This window comes from Sorex fumeus, unplaced genomic scaffold (genome assembly GCF_029834395.1).
Source record: "Sorex fumeus unplaced genomic scaffold, SorFum_2.1 ptg000003l, whole genome shotgun sequence".
Lineage (NCBI taxonomy): Eukaryota > Metazoa > Chordata > Mammalia > Eulipotyphla > Soricidae > Sorex > Sorex fumeus.
The window spans coordinates 20,281,241-20,301,285 of NW_026606060.1; the positions used below are offsets into that span (position 1 = coordinate 20,281,241).

A 20,045-nucleotide genomic window follows, 5' to 3' on the forward strand; every position below is an offset into this window, starting at 1 on the left:
AGCGGCCAACATGGCCGACCCGAGTTCGATTCCTCCGCCCCTCTCGGAGAGCCCGGCAAGCTACCGAGAGTATTCGATATGCCAAACACAGTAACAACAAAGTCTCCAATGGAGATGTTACTGGGCCCGCTCGAGCAAATCGACGATCAACGGGAGGGCCTTTACCTTTACCTTTACCTTACCCTCCCCAATAAGAGTCACACATAAATATTTTAAAATTTTATTAAATCATTTAGACTTGAAAGAAGTCACAATAGTTAACACACGTAAGTGTGTTCTGTACACCACCAACCCAAATGGATTGAGTTCAGAATTTTTATAAATAAAAAATAAACATATTTACAATGAAAAATAAAAACATGTTAGCAAATTAGATGATTAAACTTACCTATAATCAGTTTTGGGAAAATAACCTACTAGATGACATACAAGACACTTAAAGTTTCATTAGGTCCATTAATTGTAAAGAAATTAGTTGTAATATATAATTCATTTTTTACTACCTTTTTTCCTTCTCAAACCAGAAGTTTTAACCAATTTGTACCAAAAATGCTTCATTTTCCTTTTATTGGAGGTAATAGTATGAAAAGCTCGAACTATCCCTAGAACCTAAGGGATAAAGCTACTTAATGCTATAAAAGCCACTATAAAACTAGCTATGGACATAAACCATTAGGCAATTTGTGCTACTTCTCCTCCAAAATAGTGCAGATTCCTAATTTACCCACAAGGGACAAAAATGGAGTCAGCTATTTTTGGAAATCAGTTTCAAAGTCACCACCAAATCTCTAGGAGGCAAATTCCTAGAACAATAAAGCCACCACACGTAGGAATTTTCATTCTTCTGTACTATAAAAATATTTCCACTTTTATTTTTTTCTCTCTACTTTAGAGATTGCTTCTACCTCCCTTGGCAAAAGGTGAGGGTTAGAAAGCTTGGTCAGCCAGTCCCAAGAGACAAACGAAGAACACGGGCCACAGTGAAAGAGACAGGTCCTCTCCTTGAGCAGAGCAGAAATCAAGAGCTCATTCAAATTAGGGTAAGACCCCAATTCTGTTCTATTTTTGACTTGGAAAACAGTAGCCGGAAACAACCGTGAGCAAAGAAACCACATTTTAAGTCCGCAATTCTGGAAAGTCACGTTGTTAGGTAGCAGGGCACTCCTGCTTCCCAGACGGGGACGAGTCCAGCCTAAGACAAGCTGCTTGGCAAAGGGCTGTGGGAGATGCTGGGGTGTCTGGAATGTTTCGTCCCTGATGAACTTAAGGAACGGGATCTCTGTCTGAGCACTGTTTTTCCTGGCAACTCCAAGTCCTCAAACACGGCATTTTCAATGATGTCCGTCGCTTCTGGCCGTTCAGTGGGTGAAGGAGAGAGCATGTCCTGAACCATTGCAGACTGAAAGAGAAACACTGGTCAACATTTAAAGTCCAGGCCTGGACCCCTAAACTGGTCGCTAATCATAATTCCCTTCTCCAAATAATCACGAGTCATTTGGAGGTAAATGGTATGCTAACATACAATAAAGCATCATAAATTATATCCTTTGAAAAACGGACATACTCTAACTTTAAAAATAGATCATAGGGCCAAAGCTATACTACAGTGTGTAGGGCGTTCACCTTACATGTGGCCGACCCGGGTTCGATCCCTGGCATCCCATATGGTTCGCCAGCACTGCCAGGAGTAATTCCTAAGTGCAAAGCCAGGAGGTAACCCCTGTGTACTGCTGGGTGTGACTCAAAAAAAAAAAATCAGATTCTGGGCTTGAAAGATAGTACAATGGATAAGGAGCTTGCCCTGCAAGGAGCAGACCCCAGTTTGATCTGAGCACCTGATTACTGTCCCAGAAATGACCCCTGAGCACAAAGTCAAAAGTAAGCACTCAGAGTTCACGGCTCTCATAGCTCATCCCAGCACCTCGGAGCGCCACAGGAAGCACTGTAGAGCAGGAAGCCGAGTAGGCCTGAAGATAGCAGGTGTAACCCCCTCAAAACAAAGGACCAGGTCTCCTTCCTCTAGACCTATCGCTTCCTCATCTGCTAGAGGAGGAAACTGATGAACTGTTTGCTAAGGGCATTATATGTTCTGAATGTAACTCTCAAGGTAATAAATGATGAGAAGTCAGGCCAGAGCAATAGTACAGAGGGAAGGGCATTTGCCTTGCATGCTTCTGACCCAGGTTTGATTCCCAGCATCCCATATGATCCCCTGAGCACCACCAGGAGTAATTCCTGAGTGCACAGCTAGGAGCAGTAATCCCTGAGGATCATCAGATGTGACCCAAGAAGAAAAAAAGAAAAAAAAAAAAAGATGAGAAATAGACATACCTCGCGAGGATATTTCTGAGTAAAAAGTGGTGGAAATTTGAGATTTCTTACATCAGTTAAGATCTGAAAAGAAAGAAAAGTGTTAGTTACCTTTAATTTTGATATATAATCTATTTAAACAATGAACAATTCTGATGCTCTAACAGACTAAGAAAGTTATTAAATATATGGAATACTTACCAATAGCTTTCCTGACGTAATTATGTACATACAAAGTGCTCCCTGAGCATAGACATTCACATCATTAAATCACCAAATACTAGGATTCTCCTTCTCCCATCACTCCCATCGCTCCCTCCCTCCACATCTCACTGTGCTCAGGGCTTACTCTTGGCACTACCCAGAGATCACTTCTGGTGGTACTCAGGGGACCATATGCCAATGAAAACTTGATGAAACTTGAGTTGGCACTGTGTAAAGCAAGCGCCTTAAACCTGTACCCTTAAACCTCTTGACCTTGTGTGTGTGAGTGTGTGTGTGTGTGTGTGTGGGGGGGGGGGGGGAGAAAATCAAGTCAATTCTTCTAAAACTTAAATAAAATTGAAGCTAACTAAGCCAATATTTTCAGAGGCTCATTGCTTACACGAACAACTTTAGGCTCTTTCTGTTCCAGTTCTCTTATGTATAAAACAAAGGTAACATGGCTCATTTTATATGGTTTTTTTTTTGACACGTAAACTCAGGCAGACTATTTAGTACAGCGCCTCTATTGCCTTTGCAATGATGACAACAAAGATGTTTTGAAAAGTGAAATTAAGCGAGCCCTGGAACCAATAAGGGAAGGAGACAAGGCCCTTGAGGGTCTGCAGGAAAATGGACACTGGCTCATCTACCAATTACAGATGAGCACGATCTCTTGTAGGTTCTTAGGAATCAACTGAAGGACATGCATGAGAAAAATGAGACTCATGCAAGAAAAAAGGAAAACATGAAATCTATAAAACAATGAATGTAGGCCAGACCAGTAGAGAAGAGTTAGATGGGTACTTATACAAGGTTGAGTGTGCAGACAGGGCCAGTGCTTGCAAGGTCAAGATAAAAAGTGACTGTTCACTGAACCCCAGCTTTCTGGGGTATTTTTGGTTTCTTATTGAACAGTGTATATCATTGAATCTGTTCCAGGAGTGTTTTTTTCACACCTCTTCAATGGTAAGTTGTCAGTGCTGAAAAAAGTGTGGAGAAAAAAAGAGTCTCCATTTACTGTTGTAAACTGGAAAACAGTAAGGAGATTTCTGTGCAAAACAAGGAGGTTTCTAAAAAAAAAAATTAAAAACAAAATTGCCCTATGATCCAGCTAAGGGGTGCAGAGACAATACAGCAGGTAGGGCACTTGCCTTGCATGTGGCTGACTTGGGTTGGATCCCCTGTACCCCATATGGTCCCTGGAGCACTGCCTAGAGTGATCCCTGAGTGCAGAGCCAGCAGTAAGCCCTGAGCATTGCCAGGTGAGGCCCCAGAACAAAACCAAATCAAAAAACTCTAAGATTCAGCAATTCTATCAATTAGGTAACTATCCAAAGAATATAGGAACACTAGATTAAAACATGTGTGCACGCCTATGTTCATTATAGTGCTATTTACAGTATCAAGATCGGGAACAAACCAAAGTACCCAGGGACAGATGAGTGGAGAATGAAGTGGTATATGTGCTCAATGGACACCACTTAGTGATGTGAAAAGGTGAGAGATCGCTGTTGGTGGGGAGTGGGCAGTGTCAGGTCCTGAACCCAGGTCCTGCATCAAGGCATCTACTGCTTGAGCAGTGAGCCACACCCAGGCCTGTTTCCACTTTCTTGTGTTCTGGCTTTGTGGGTCACACCTGGTGATGCTCAGGAGTTATTCCTGGCTCTGTGCTCAGGAATTACTCCTGCAAGGTAAACGCCTGCCCCCTGTACTATGGCTCTGGTCCTACTTTTACTTTCTTGATAGTATTGTTTGATGCACTAGGTATGTGTGCCCAAGAAACAAACAAACAAAAATCCCAAAACAAACCAAAAAAATAAACAAAAACTCATACAAGTCAGCACTTGTAACCATGTTATCCAAACTATTAATAAAACATTTACTGAGTGTAAGCTTTGTTGTGTTGAATTTAAGCAACCAGGAACAAAAAATTCAAGGAAATTTTTGAAGACTGAATTTTAAATGGAAGCAAACATCTTACAAATCCTTAGTTTACAGGATCTCTTTCATTTTCAGTTAAATCTTCTGAAATTAAGACTAGGTTACCCTTCTTTTAAAAAGCTTTCTTGGGGTATCTCAAGCAACCCCTGAGAACCACCAGTTGTGATCCCCTCCTCCTTCCTCCATATATATGATAAAATGCTTTTAGGGGCCCAAGAAATAGTACAGCAGATAGCCACTTGCCTTGCATGAAGCCGACCCAGGTTCAATCCCCAGTGCCTCATACATTCCCCCAACTGTGCAACTGTGTCAGGAATGATCCCTGAGTACAGAGCCAGGAGGAAGCCCCAAGTACAGCTGATGTGGCCCCAAAACCAAAATAATAAAAATAAGAAGGCTTTCTTTTGTAAATTCTGGACTTCCTTTTCCGCTTTTTTCTTTTGAGGCGCAGGAACTTACCCTGACTCTCTCCATCTGAGTGCCAAATGGGTAGAGCAGCTCAAACAGAATGAGGCCTAAGGAGAAGATGTCCACTTTGTGAGAGTAGCTGTTTCCATGAATCTGAAATTCCAGAGAAAGAAAAAATATTGGGAAAGTTTTAACCAGAAACCTACAATCAATTACAAGGCATTACTGAATCCCAAAGCTGCTTTAGTCACTTCTTCAGTCATTCTGAAGGTAACTGTCTGTGTGAAAATGTTAGCAAAGAGTTAATCATCTCTCCAGCCTCTTTCCTCCAATTCTCCACAGCCAGGGTAATTAAACCGTTCAGCATTACAGAAGGAAAGCCAGGGTCTAGCTCTGAGATATGCATCAGTCAAAGAGGCCAGGCAGAAACCCGGAGCCTAGCAGTGTGTTTGAGCCAGCAAAAGCTGCTCTGAAGCCCCTGAGGTGAAGTTTTTCAAAGGACCACTATCTAAAGCAAATCTCTTATTTCTAATCATCTTAGTCCTCACCCATTTTTATGAGAAAATCTTCATTACTCCAAACCACTAATCAACTGTGGTTAGCCCTCATTATGGCACTTAATTATGGACTACTTGGCATTCTTGGTTGTATTTTTTTCATGCGTCTATTTCTTATTCTTCACCACTAGATTATAAAGTCCTGGAGGGAAAGGAAACGTGCTTCTTTTGTATTGCTACCATCCAACACCAAGCTAAGTATAGAGAAGGTACTCCATAAATACTTGTTAAAATGAACAAATGAATTACAACCTTACTCCTCTATTATACAAGGCCTCATTCAAATTAAAAGTGACCTCCTGGGACCCAGAGGAACCCCTTTATTTGTGAAAATGACTTTAGGCAGGCACATAACTTGACAGCTGGCCAAAGGACAAAGCAGCCCATCACCTGGGGAATGCACCACAGTCGCATTTCTAGCTGGGGGGATCTGGAGGGAGCAGGAAGACGCCAGGGATTAGAGAACCAGAACTGTCCCAGTCTTTTTTTCCAGAGCTGCACTTGCCATCAGTCCCTTGGGTCCTCCGGAAAGAAACCTGCATCTATGCTTAGACTATCAGAGAGGAAATTCTACTACTTCCCCCGACCCCTTTCCCTTCTCTCTTACCCCAGGATTTGGGAATTATTTCAAAGACAATATGTGGAAAAAACAGAGCTGATAGGAATCCCCTGAAAAGCAATTTGGGAATAAATGTTTATTCCTACTGAATTGTCCTAATTTGATTTCTTGCTCCCTGGGGCAGAGGAAAACATGCACAGAGACCTTCTAGAGGGATGGTTTAACCCCAGTGATGTTCCTAACAATAAGCTTATAAGTAAAATGTCCAACAAAAAAATGTTGTTTAATAGAGAGAAAACTATGCAGTTGAAATACAAAGTCAGTAATGGGAAAACTCTCCCTCTCCACTCTCCTTTTTCTTCTCTCTCCCTCTTTCTATCTTCTCCCTCCCTCCCTCCCTAATAAAAAAAAGGGGGGGGAACTTTCAATAATGTAATACTTATTTTAAAACCGTTTGAAATTTTATGAACTAGAATCAGTTTTTTTCCAAAATAAGGTATTTATAAATATACAACATATGCATAAACACACAGAGAAGACACTAACCTATGTCACTGTTTTAGAATATTTAGATTTTTAGATAATTCCTATTCTTTATAATTTTTGTATCTCTTATATTCCCTACATAGGAGCATTGACTAATATATGAGAAAAGCCATTTATAAGGACAAATTAGCACCACAAACACATTAAAGAGTGCCTTTATGAAACACCTTCTAAAAAAATTGGGACTAAACATAAAATCTCAAATGGGCAAAATATTAACAGAACCTTTCAGAGTTTAAGGTTTAAGGTTTATCACTGTGAAATACTAGAACTTGGTCTGTATTTTATAGTAATTACAACCAGAAGCAAAATAATTGTGCTCTCTGTTGTGCTCTCTGCCCATTTACTCCTTGAAGGAAAGTGAGAGAAAATTAAGAGCTTTGAAAAAGTACTCTTTAAAAAATTCTAGTATAGCTTATGAGGCTTAAATAAGACAATTCATACAACCTGTATCTGTTGAGAGATTTTTAAACATTTAATTACATTTGATTAATAAATTTTGCAATGCTAGGCATCAAACCCTTGGTCTCACACATGAAGGCATGTACTTGATCACTGAGCCTCATCCCCAGCCCCGAGAAACCTGGGGTTGTTGGTTTTTTTTGGGGGGGGGAGGGGGAGGGAGGAGCTACATCCACTGTTTCTCAGACTAATCCCTGCATGTTGTTGGCAGAGGAAGAGGGGTGCACTGCAGGTGGTACGGGGTGGGAGGTACATAAAATATAAAATAATGTCTAGAATTCAAGTGTTGTAAAGATTTGGTGGATATGGGGATGTCTCTCAAATGCTCTCTAGTCCCTTGAGCTCTCCCTAGCCCCAAGACTTGATTTTTAGCACCCGCATTTATTTATTTTTGCTTTTTGGGTCACACCCAGCAATGCTCAGGGCTTACTCCTGGCTCTGCACTCAGGAATTACTCCTGGCGGTGCTCTGGGGACCATATGGGATGCTGGGAATCGAACCTGGGTCAGCCGCGTGTAAGGCAAATGCCCCATCCACTGTGCTATTGCTCCAGCCCCTTTTTCTTTTTTTTTTTCTTGCTAGCCCCCACATTTATATAATGCAACACACCATGACAAAACTCTAGTTATTCCTGATTTTGTAGTATTTTCAACAGTAACAAATATTACTTGCCACATCAGCCTCTTCCTCAGAGGGCAACTCCTGCTTTCAACAAAGATGCCCATACACCCATACACACGTGCACATGTATGCATACATATATTAGTCACAAGTCAACACGCAGCTGGAACAGCCACGTGGATGAGGTAGCCAGGACGACTTGGTGTCTCTCCTTCCACTGACACCCACGTCCCCATATCCACCAAATTTTTTACAACACCTGAATTCTAGACATTGTTTTATATTTTTGGGGTGAAACTAAAAATGAGATGGGTAAGACTCCTATTTTCATTGATCTTTTTTGGTTTATGAGTTACGCCTAGCTCTGTGCTGGGGGACTGTGCTCTGCCGGGATTAAGCCCATGTCTCCAGTGCAAAAAGCCTGTATCCAGCCCCCTATTTTTATAGCTTCTATACTGGGGGGAGGGCGTTAAAAAAATTAAGAGAATTGGGAAAGGCTGCAAGGATAGACCCTGACAAGGAGCAAGGGTCAGTCACATATTTCACACAGGTCTGGGGAGTCATGGGGAGGACACAGCCTCCAGTTCTTTATTGACCAGCATCCAGGGAGCTTTCCTTTCATGTGTGAATTTTGTTTTCACATTATTCAAAGTATAAAGGTATCATTTCAGATAAAAAAGTTGTTTTTTTTTTTTTTTTGCTTTTTGGGTCACACCTGGTGATGCACAGAGGTTACTCCTGGCTCTGCACTCAGGGGTTACTCCTGGCGGTGCTCAGGGGACCATATGGGATGCTGGGAACTGAACCCGGGTTGGCCGCGTACAAGGCAAACGCCCTACCCACTGTGCTATCTCTCCAGCCCTGAAAAAGGATTAAAAAAAAAAAAGTTACTTAAAACTTTTAGTATCAATTTTGATAAGTGTCTAGGCAGAAAAAATAAGAAAATATAGAAAGGTACAAAATATCATTCTCAGTCCCCTGGTCAATAAGTCCTCACTACTGCCATTTGATACCACTTCCCTCAAGTCTTCTTTCTTAGAGATATAAATATATATTTACAAACTTTGATATTCCATACAGGCTTAATTTCTCTTTTCACTAGATTCTGGAAAATCATTTGATCACAATGATTCAACGAGGTGGGTGAGATTTTTCACGTGGTTGAGTATCCACGCTACTTAAGATAGCGTGGCTACTTTTGGTTGCAATGACTGACCAAGCATAATAGCTTCTTGCACATTTGAAAATTCTAATTACTTCTTTTATTTGTCACCACGCCTCTTCCCGCTCCAGCAGATCTACTAGGGTGGCTATATATTTTTTTTGAAACTCTAACGGGCTCCCATTCATACTGTTTTCTAGCTTCGAGGCTGTTCCCAAGCTTGCAGCTCCTCCTGCTGTCTGTGGGGCAGAATGCTAAAGCCACTCACTTTTGCAGTGAGGTACTTCTCCACTGAAAGCCTTTAAGGAAATTTATTGCCAATCAGAACTTTGGTGACTTACTTTTCATTTCATTTCATTTCATCATCCTGTTATTCGTCGATTGCCTCGAGCAGGCCCCAGTAACGTCTCTTTCATCCTAGCCCTGAGATTATATTCAAGGCTATTTAGGAGAATGAGACCCATCATTGTTACTGGTATTTGGCATATTTGGTACGCCACGGGGAGTTTGCCAGACTCTGCCGTGTGGGCAGGCTACATTCGATAGCCTGCAAGTTTGTCCGAAGTAGGAATGAGACAATAAGATGTCATAAAACAAAGTTCTGAAAAGATGTTGCACGGCCGCAAATGCGGCCGTGCGGTTCCGGGATCTGGATTTTACAGTCTCTGAGTCTTGGCCGCTGATGGGATTACACGGCGCCAGGGGGCCAGGTGGTGGGTGTGACCCCCGCCTACTGGAACTTGGAGGATCTGGGTGGAAGATGCTCGACTCCAATTCGAGTAGGCTTGGAGGTCTCGGTCCCGGAACCCGCGTGGCTTTGTCCCTCTGCCAGTACCTTCATGTGTGTGGAGAGTGGTCTCAGCATGGTGGTGGCTGGCATGAAGGTACTGGCAGAGGGACAAAGCCACGCGGGTTCCGGGGCCGAGACCTCCAAGCCTACTCGAATTGGAGTCGAGCATCTTCCACCCAGATCCTCCAAGTTCCAGTAGGCGGGGGTCACACCCACCACCTGGCCCCCTGGTGCCGTGTAATCCCATCAGCGGCCAAGACTCAGAGACTGTAAAATCCAGATCCCGGACGAGAACAGTGCAGTCTTATGCCCCCGCACCTGGGTGTTCCTTCCCGGAGCCCCTTGGAGGGGATCGGGTTGAGCTTTCCTCCCCGCCCCGACCAGGGCTCCGGCAGCCGAAGGTGACTTACTACTAACATTAAAACATTTTTTTAAATTATTTTCTTACTAATTACACACATATTTTTAATTCACTATTTACCCAATAGTTATTTAAAAAGAATGTTTAAATTCCCAGCTGCTCAAAAGAGGATGAAGATCTTTGCAATCCAACATTTAAACCAATCAACACAGGGGACTGGAGCGATAGATAGTCCCCTGGGAAGGGTGTTTATCTTATACATGGCATGATCCCCAGTATCCCACATGGTCCCGGAGTTCTGCCAGAAACAATTTCTGAATGCAGAGCCAGGAGTAACTCCTGAGTATTGCCGGGTATGGCCCCCAAAACAAACAAACAAAAAAACAAACCAAGAGGCAGGGGGAAAGGTGGGATGTTGGAGGTTCGGGAGGGAGGGATACCGCAGACTTTGGTGGTGGAGAATGTGCACTGGTAGACGAATGGGTGTTGGATCATTTTATTACTGAAACTCAACATAAAAGCTTTGTAACTTTACACAGTAACAACAATGTCTCCAATGAAGATGTTACTGGGCCCGCTCGAGCAAATCAACGAACTTTACCTCATGGTAATTCAATTAAAACAAAAAAAATTAAAAAGCCACACCTAATCTCTTTCTTCCTTTCGTCTCTCTCTCTTTTTTTTTTCTTTCTGAGTCACACCCAGTGACGCTCAGGGGTTACTCCTGGCTCTGAGCACTCAAGAATTACTCCTGGCAGTGCTCAGGGGACCATATAGGATGCGGGGGATTGAACCTGAATTGACCACATGCAAGGCAAACGCCCTACCCGTTGTGCTCTTGCTCTGGCCCCTCTCCCTTTTGTTTTTAATTGCATTGTAATCATGGGAAAACATTTATAATTTCTTTCTATGTGGAGGGGCTGGCAGGAAATGCTCAGAAAGACCTTGCAAGCTTAGGAACTACTCCTGGCTTGGTGCTGGGGGGGTGGGGGGAACCATGTGGAACTGGGGACCAAAACCAGGCCTTCAGCCTACTGAGCTCTCTCTCTCTAGTTCTTTTATTTGGTGGTGCTCAGGGATCACTCCTGACAGGCTCAGGGGACCGTGTCGAGGGATTGAATCTGGGATGCATGTGCAAAGGAAGTGCCCTACCCACTGCCCTACCCACAACCCACTCTTGAGTTCTTAACCGTGTTTACATGTACAGGTTCAGACACAAAAAGCCTGAGAACCTCTGATGGGAGGATGTATGAGCTTGTGATTGTCAATAGTCTAGGGAGGGTCAAACATGCCACTCTGAAGTTCCAGGGATCCACCACTATCTCTTCCACTTGCTAGCCGCTTTACTCTGCTTTTTCTTTGAGGACTGAACAGGCAACACATTGCAGCCTATCTACCTCTATTTCTTGCTCTGAAAGTCAACTTAAAGCAGAGAGGAACAGCTCAGTGCCACCAGCCCTGGAAACAGTCCCTATGAGCTCACTTAAAGCAAATGGGAGTTAAGTTTGGAAGGGAAGCATTTCACAAAGGAGTCTCTTCACAAATTTCTGGCTGTGGTCAGGTTCTCGAAGAAGAGGGAAAATGAATCTCATGTGTTTTATAGCTGTGTTGCCTGAGTAACACGAACACATTTTTCAGTATCCAGATTCATTTTACTGTGTATTTTATGTAGCAGAGGACTAGAGATTTATGGAGTATACATCGAACTTGTCCTGCTAACCACAATACTATTGCTAACTCAGAAGAAAAACAAAAGACACACCTGCTCTGGGCTCATGTACAGTTTTGTCCCCACTTGTCCTGTGTGTCTGGCATATGCTGGCATGGGAGTAAGAACCATCTGCTCTTCCTCATCCTGGTCCATTGCAGTCACGAGTCCAAAGTCTCCAACCTTGACCACATCATCCACTGAAAAGAAAATGTTGGAAGGCTGGAAAAAACAGAGCAGACAAAAGCAAGATCGGTGAATATGGCAAAGGCAAGAAGTGAATGATTTCAATGAAGACAGAAAATAAATATAAGAAACTTCCTGTTATCACACACGTTTCTCTTTAAAATGAGCTAATATGAAAATAAAAACAATTCTTCAATGCCAGACATCTTCAATGGGCGACAGGGTGGGGAGTGTTGCAGAGAAAGCTAGTTAGCATTTACTGAATTTACTTAAACCCTCAGAGATTCTCATCATCTCCTAAGGTCCAGGGCATTCAACCTCCATATCAATATTTTGAGACTCTCTCAGCAAGCTTCGCTACATTTTAAAATTATGGTTATAACTATAGTAGTAATGATAGCAAAGGCACATATGGCTCTCGCAATGTGTTAGGAACCATTTTAACCAGTTTACTGCTATGAACAGGTGTAATACCACCTTACTTCAGCTAGTCGAAGTTTTCTTCCCACCCTCTGCTCCTTACTTCAGATCTATGAAAACCACCTTATTTATCACCTTACTTCAGAGCTATGAAAACCGATGCCCAGAGATGGGGAGTGAACTGCCTGATACCCAGCTGGTCAGAGGAAAGAGCCACTCTGTGAAAGACCCCAGAGTAGGACGCAGGCGGAGTGGTTCATGAGCGGGTGTCAGCACCCAGCACAGTCTCTGCTGGGTGCTAGCTAACTAATAGTTGACTGAATGAACAAAATAGAATGGTCTTTAAGTCTGAAGCGATTATGTGCTCTTAACTATAATCTATTTTCATTTGTGTTGGGGCCACACCCAGAGGTGCTTACTCCTAGCTCTGTGTTCAGGCTCCATGGAACATGCTGGGATCAAAACCTGGTCAGCAGCATGCAAGGCAAGTGCCTAACCCACTGCACTATCTCTCCAGCCCCAAGAGCTCTTAACTATAATCTTAAATTGCCTCTTCTTATACACTAAGACCTCTGGCATGAATTCTGATCTCTCATGCACTGTTGAAAGGATGCACTAATCAAATCTCTCCTGGGGTCCTCAAAAACATTCCCCTAGGTGAAATATATCATCTTCCTCTGAGAGTCTTCTCTAATCTCTGCTAACATGACTGCCAATCACAGCCTTTGAAATGAGAAAAAAGGAAATCAATTAATTTATGAAATCAAATTCCATCAGGTTTCAAATTCTGCTAGACAAATAACATTTTACTCCTAAACCCAAAAATACAATTTTGACTTCAAGTAATCAAACTGTAGCATATAATCAAAACCTACAGTTGCCTGTGTCTGTTCTTCATAAAGAACCTTCTATGCCTTCTATGCCACTCTGATGTTGATTCCATCTCCTCTGCCCTCTCCTATCATCTAGGGTCAGCTGCTACTGACTGAACACTGTGATTATTTTTGTGTTTTTCTCCACCTTCCAACAGAAGCATCCTGCTGACTTAGGAAAACCCCCTTTCTGGACCCTGTGAAAGTTATCTTGAGGTAGCAGCCTGAGGGCCAGAAGCCAGTCAACATAACCCCACACCCTGGTCAGGATACTAAATCTAGGGATAAGTATGTGTCCTGAATGTGAACCAAGATAAAGGAACCCAGCACTTCTACTCTATCATGAGGGACCTCTCGTTCCACCCTCTGCTCTAATACCTCTAACAGCTTTAAAACAAGAAGCCTTGGTCTGGAAGAACAGTACAGTGCTAAGGTACCTGCCTTGACCTGGGTTCAATACCTAGAACTGCATATGGTCCCTGAGCCCTGCCAGGAGTAACCCTTGAGTGCAGAGCCAGGAATAAGCCTATGCTCAGACAGGTGTGGGCCCAAATGCCCTCCCTGCCAAAAAAAAAAAAAAAAAAAAACCGGAAAAAATACCCAACATATAGCATTGAGAACTGTTGGGCTGGAAACTTTTCAGAAACAGTGAATTAAGGTCTTTTCTAAGAGCAAGGGCAATAGTGCAGCAGGTAGGGCTATTGCCTTGCTCGCTGCCAACCCAGGTTCAATCCCTGGCATCACATATGGTCCCTCAATCCAGAAGTAATTCCTTAGTGCAGAGCCAGGTGTTAGCCCTGAGACACTGGGTGTGACTCAAAAGGGGGGGGGGGGGGCGGGAAGGAGACTTTATCTGAAAATGGAACAAGAGTGGAGGGTTCAAACTAGGCTCTTGTCAAAACACATCTGATAGTCTTAGCGAAACCTTGGCAAATTGGAGTATACATGAACCAATACATTTCAGTTTTTGTTTTTTTTGTTTGGGGGTGACACCTGTCTGTACTTAGGGCTTACTTATGGATCTGCACCCAGGATCACTCCTGGTGGGCATTGGGGACCATATGGGGTGTTGGGGATCCAACCCAAGTGAGTAGCGAGCAAGGCAAGTCCCCTACCCACTGTGTTATTGCTCCATCCCTACATTTACTTTTTGATTAATAAAAAGTTTTTGATTATAAATAGAAGAATAATTAAAAATTAAATATGAGCGTAAAGAACATGCCTAGGCACTGTATTAAGGTGGGCAAAACACACGTGCTCTTAGGTCTGAGGATACCAGAGGGTATCATATGTGTTGTGATGAGAACTGGAAAACAAAGTATCAAGTGCTACAGGGACTTTGCTGCACAAATTTAAGAACTCAGAAAAGCTCAGTATAGCTAGAGTGAAGACTAGAAACCAGCCTAGAGGGTTAGGAACTGGAAAGCACTAAAGACAAAAATTAAACCAGGAACAGAGCGATAGAATAGTGGGAAGAGCATTTGCCTTGCACAAGGCTGAGCTGGGTTTAATCCCCAGTATCCCGTATGGTCCCCAAGCACCTCCAGGAGTAATTCTTGAGTGCAGAGCTAGGAGTAACCCCTGAGCATCGCCAGGTCTGACCCAAAAACAAACAAACAAACAAAAACCCCAATAAAGTCCAAAAATTAATTAACCAGGACTCAGAAGCCCTTTTCTTGTTTGTTTTTAGTTTGGGGCCACACCAGTCTGTGCTCAGGGTTAGTCCTGGCTCTGCACAGAAGGATCACTTCTGGCAGGGCTTACAGGACTATATGTGAGGTTGGGGATCAAACCCAGGTGGCTGACCTGCTATACATCATCTCTCTGGTCAGGGGCTATTCTTGTCTCTGTGCTCAAGGATAACTCCTGGCAGTGCTCCAGGGTCTATATGCAGGGCCAGAAATTCAAACTAGGGGTGGTGCCAGCACAGCCACAAGCAAAGTAAAACTTTACCTTCCTTACTACTTTTCTGGCTTAAGAAATTATTTCCTTAAAATTATTTTGTGCTGGCACAAATCTAAGAAAAATCTTCAGGCAATTGTATATTTAAAGGATTATTCATCAATATCTAATATAAAAACAGAATATTATCAGTGAACAAAAAGCTACACTGCTTTTTAACTGGTATTTTGTATGTCTAATAACTGTTAATCAGCCCTTGCTTAATTCAGGATTATCTGATCTCTGGGAGTTGTCTTTTCCCTTCCAACTTACATAAATCATTTGTGAAATTTTCAATCAGTGCAGATAATTCCTAAAGATCAGCTTTATACCCACATCAAAAATCACTGAAGTTACAGTGCCTGTAATAACAAAGCAATTGCTATTACTTTGGAAAACAGCTATTATTTCTATTTCTTGTTCCTTTATTCCAAACTTTTAAAACAGAATTAATTAAGGATTTAGAAACCTACTGCCACTTTTTTTTATTATTATTATTAGTGAAACACCATGAGGTACAGTTGTAGATTTACAAATTTTTGTGCTTGGATTTCGGTTATACCATGATCAAATACCCATCCCTCCACCAGTGCCCATTTTCCACCACCAGGATAATATTCCTCCCCCCCATCCCCCCCTGCCACTGTGGCAGGGCATTCCCTTTTGTTCTCTCTCTCCTTTTGGGTGTTGTGATCAGCAAAAGAGGCACTGAGTGGCAAACATGTTCAATCCAGTCTACTTTCAACCTGCATCTCCCCTCCTGGGAGGATCCTCCAAACACCCTCCATTTGTGAAACCTACTGCCACTTTTAAAAGAAAATAACCTGTCCAAACTCTGGTGCCTAAAACAAAACTATATTTATATATTTTTTTAAAACCTAGAAATAATTAAACTGGGGGATAGACTGATAGCACAACAGGTAAGGCATTTGCCTTGCACTCAGTCGACCCGGCTGACCCGAGTTCAATTCCTCCACCCCTCTTGGAGAGCCCGGCAAGCTACCGAGAATATCTCACCCCCACAGCAAAGCCTGGCAAGCTACCCATGACTTTTTCAATATGCCAAACACAGTAACAACAAGTCTCACAATGGAGACATTACTGGGCCCACTGGAGCAAATAGATGAACAACTGGAGGACAGTACTACAGTGCTACAAATTGATCAATATGTTAATCTGAAAAACATTCATGTGTGCTGCTCCTCCAGTGGGGTCACTTTCACCTGGAACCTAAGGGAACTTGTGTCTGAGTGACTTGAAGCCATAGGAAAAATATGGAATATCTGTTCATGTTTTTTTCAAAAAATCAGAAATTATTATTAGTATTTTTTTTGCATGTGGTGCTGGGGATAAAACCCAGGTCCTGTCATTTATATCTGAGCCACCAACATTTCCTGCTCCCACTAAAAGATACTTTTCAAAAGACCAGAGAGAGAGAGAGAGAGAGAGAGAGAGAGAGAGAGAGAGAGAGAGAGAGAGAGAGAGAATAGTGGGTTCAGGTGCTTGCTTTTCATGCAATCAACCTGGGTTAGAATCGCTAACCTTGCCAGGAGTGATCCCTGAGCATGCCAGGTATGGCCCCCAAACAAAACAAAAACAAAACAAAAAAAGTACTTATGAGAAGAATGCACAATCTACTTAAATTTCTCACAACATGTCTTCTTATTTGTTCTTGTCTTGGGGCCACACCAGGCAGTGCTCAGGAATCACTCCTAGCAAGCTTAGGGAACCATATAGGATGCTGGGGATTGAACCCCATCAGTCACGTGCAAGGCAAACTCTCTACCTACTGTACCATTCCTCTGGCCCCTGAGGAATTCTTTTTATTGCAGACCCCCATTTAGGCCACCATCCCAGACCTCTGTTCTTCCTTTGCTAAGGGTACTGCAAGCGCTGCTGTCGATCAATAATAATAATACATCGGACTGAAGCCCCTGGGTAAGGAGCTGCAGATACAGACCTTGAGGTCCCTGTGCATGAGCCCTTTGCTGTGCAGAAACTCCACTGCTTCCGCGATCTGCAGGAAGATGTGCAGACACATGCTCCTCTCTCTCTCCTCGATGGTGCAGCGACTGTTCATCCAGTCTTTGAGGTTTTCCTTTCTGCACAGCTGCATCTGGATGTAAAGATACACTTTTGGGGAACTGGGCTGGAGTTTCTCTGCGGAGTTCTTTGTGAGATCTAAACTTAGAGACGTTGGCCTTGGCGGAGAAATAGACAGGGTGGGTTCCGAGGACGACTGGCTACTGGAATGCTTGAGAGCAGCGAGTTTATTTGCACAGTGGTTGCCAAGATGCACTCGATTTGTTTTGAGTTCTTTACTGGATGCATTATCGCAACCAGAATCTTCAAATACTATAGAAGACGAGGTTCTCTCCCCGGACCGTACGTAGGGAGAAGTTTCAGAGGGACAAAGTTCAAAGGAGTGTCCCTCATCGTTGCCATCCACAGTACCATCTTCTGCATCACAGTCTGTAAGGCAACTGTCCTGGAGGTTATACACCGCATCCACCGACTCGCTGACGTCTCCATGGTCAGTTTCTGAAAATTCCAGTGGTGAGAATTGGCTCTCTGAAGAACTTGTCTCCCCGCAGGAGATTCCCACTGAAAAAGACCTGCCTCTTCGGGGGGAAGGGGCTATGATTTCAATATGCTCCTTTGTAGAAAAAGGGTCCATTTGGCGTATTTTGACGGAAGGCGCATCCATTGGGCTAGGAGAGCTGAGAGGCCAGTCTGTGCTAAAGTGGGAGAAACACAAAGATGAGAGCGGGCATGCGCTGATCAAACAGCGACACCGAGGCTCCTGGCTGAAAGTTCCAATTATAAAGCCCAGGGAAAGCCTAGTTGTAAAGTCTACTTTTCAGACTAAGGCAAGACACTAGCCTACAACCTATATGCAGCTAGAACCCCAACCCCACACTCCATGTGGAGTAAAACCCAGACAGCAATCCCTGTCGCCACAATAAAGTGGGCAGTCTCCAGCGCATCCAGGCCAAGTGCGAGTTACACCACTGTGTGACGCCCCATGGCCACTGCAGCAACAACCATAAAGGGGGAAAAATAGATCTGACTATTAATAAAGCAAGTTATAAAATGACAATTTCAAACTGATATATGCTTTTGTTTACTGTTGACTTATGTCCTTAATGTTATATGTGAAAGGATTATCTGTATATCACAGTACAATGGCCAAGACCTTTGGCCAAAACAGCACACAGTTCACAGGGCCTTGAGGCCAGGGGCCCCTTCATTTGGGCCAGCCATGATTTGGCTCCTGTGTCCAAGAGAATGTCACTCTAACAAGCACCCTCACATGTGCCCAGTCAATTTCAGGCAGTAATTTTACTCCAGCTGTTGGTCTACTTCCTCTTTGTGTTCTCATTTATTTGTTTTTGCAAATAAATAATAATAAATGTTTTTGCTCATTTGGTCTTCCTTCTCTTAACATCAGGATTATCTTCAGGGTGCCTCAGTTGATGCATTTTTAACTGCAATGGATTTAAACTACTTTAAAAAGTAGTTGTGACTAATAAATAAGTCTTGGAAGAGATCAAAAACTGCTGGCATGCCTCTAGCTGAGTCTCATATCCAGGGCATCCCCGATGAGAGAGGGTGAGGCACTGGCCCAGGCAGAGACCAGCAGCCAAAAACTTCCAGAACCCAATCACTGCCATGCTCACGGCTGGACTCCACAGGCTCAGGATAAGCCTCATCCACGAATGAATCTGTTGAGAAACTCAGGTATGTGTGTTTTGTTACCAAAATCTCCAGGCTCTCACGGAGTCAGGGATGGTTGACCTCTGTCGCCCTATTGTGGGAGCCTGGCAGTCACGCTCACAAACTAACCACCTTTGGTGCCATATAAGCTCATTAACTGACCATGATCCAGAGACATTTGAATCTTGAAGAACAAGCTGCAGAGATGCTTCTGGACTTCAAAGTCACCATCCAGTTAAAAATTTAAGTCCAGCTCTATCACCCATTTCAAAATTTTAGAATTCCTGGAGCACACAACCATGACATCCCATACTCTACATTGCTGATGTACCAGGAGTAGCACACTACATTGGATGGGATGTAAAGTAGGAGGCAACCAATCTCGATTACGAAAATATTAGCACACATTAGTGACTCAATAAAAAATAAAATAAATTTTAAAAAAAGAAAATATTAGCACACATGCTAGTAATCTCTTATACAAGGGCTTAGTGGCTCCAGGGTGTGATACAAGAATCTTCACATACTTTCTTTTAAGGAAATTATTTTTGATCACTTTTAGCAAATTATTCATAACAAGCAATACAAAATAAATTATTTAGGGCCTGCTATTGGGGCAGACTTGGGTGATTGTTGGGAAAATTGGGAAATGGAGATGGGAAGGTGTAATGGTGGTGGGATTGGTGTTGGAATATTGAATGTAATAAATCATTGCGAACAACTTTATATAAAAAGGATTAAATTAAAAAGAAATAAAAGTAAAAAGTAAAACAAAAATCCCAACAGGAAGCAGTTGTAAGTTGTTAACTAAGAAAATTAGATAAAATTAAGACAAAGTCAGGGAGCAGGCTTAAGTGGTAGTACACAGGTCTAGCTTGTAGGCCGTGAGTTTGATCCCCACATCACAAGCCCCCCACACCATGAATCAGGGGGTCTGGCCATACTGGCCTCTCAGAATAGCTGTCTGGCCTTGTTGTCCCTCAAGTACAATCAGCCTGAGCATGGCAAGCGCAAGTGTCCCTGGCCTCTTCTAAAAACAAAATTAGATTAAAATAAAATGCTAATTAACTACATTAGATTTTAAAATAGATAAAAAACATATCAAAGGGAGACAATATTTCTTATTGAGAAAAGACACTATACATCCCTCAGTGAATAACCCACTCAGAACCTTACCTACCGAAAATTTTTCAAATTCATGGGGGGATATTAGGGGGTAGGGAGGGGCATGTTATAAAACCTAAATCAACCTGCCACTAAGCTACATGTAGCTGAGGAAA

The 20,045-nt window shown here is 42.8% G+C and overlaps 1 protein-coding gene across 2 annotated transcripts in view; it reads right to left on the minus strand.

The window, feature by feature from the left end:
• Positions 1-206: 206 nt before the first annotated feature.
• EIF2AK3 (eukaryotic translation initiation factor 2 alpha kinase 3) overlaps positions 207-20,045 on the minus strand; it is a 71,885-nt gene continuing 52,046 nt past the window's right edge. For both annotated transcript variants that reach the window (XM_056117128.1, XM_056117136.1), the window contains exons 13-17: positions 17,009-17,786; positions 11,684-11,851; positions 4,915-5,016; positions 2,332-2,394; positions 207-1,399 (exon numbers count right to left, since the gene is read on the minus strand). In XM_056117128.1, the coding sequence (XP_055973103.1) occupies positions 1,193-1,399; positions 2,332-2,394; positions 4,915-5,016; positions 11,684-11,851; positions 17,009-17,786 (1,318 nt within the window). In that variant the 3' untranslated portion in view covers positions 207-1,192. The remainder of the gene's footprint in view (positions 1,400-2,331; positions 2,395-4,914; positions 5,017-11,683; positions 11,852-17,008; positions 17,787-20,045) is intronic.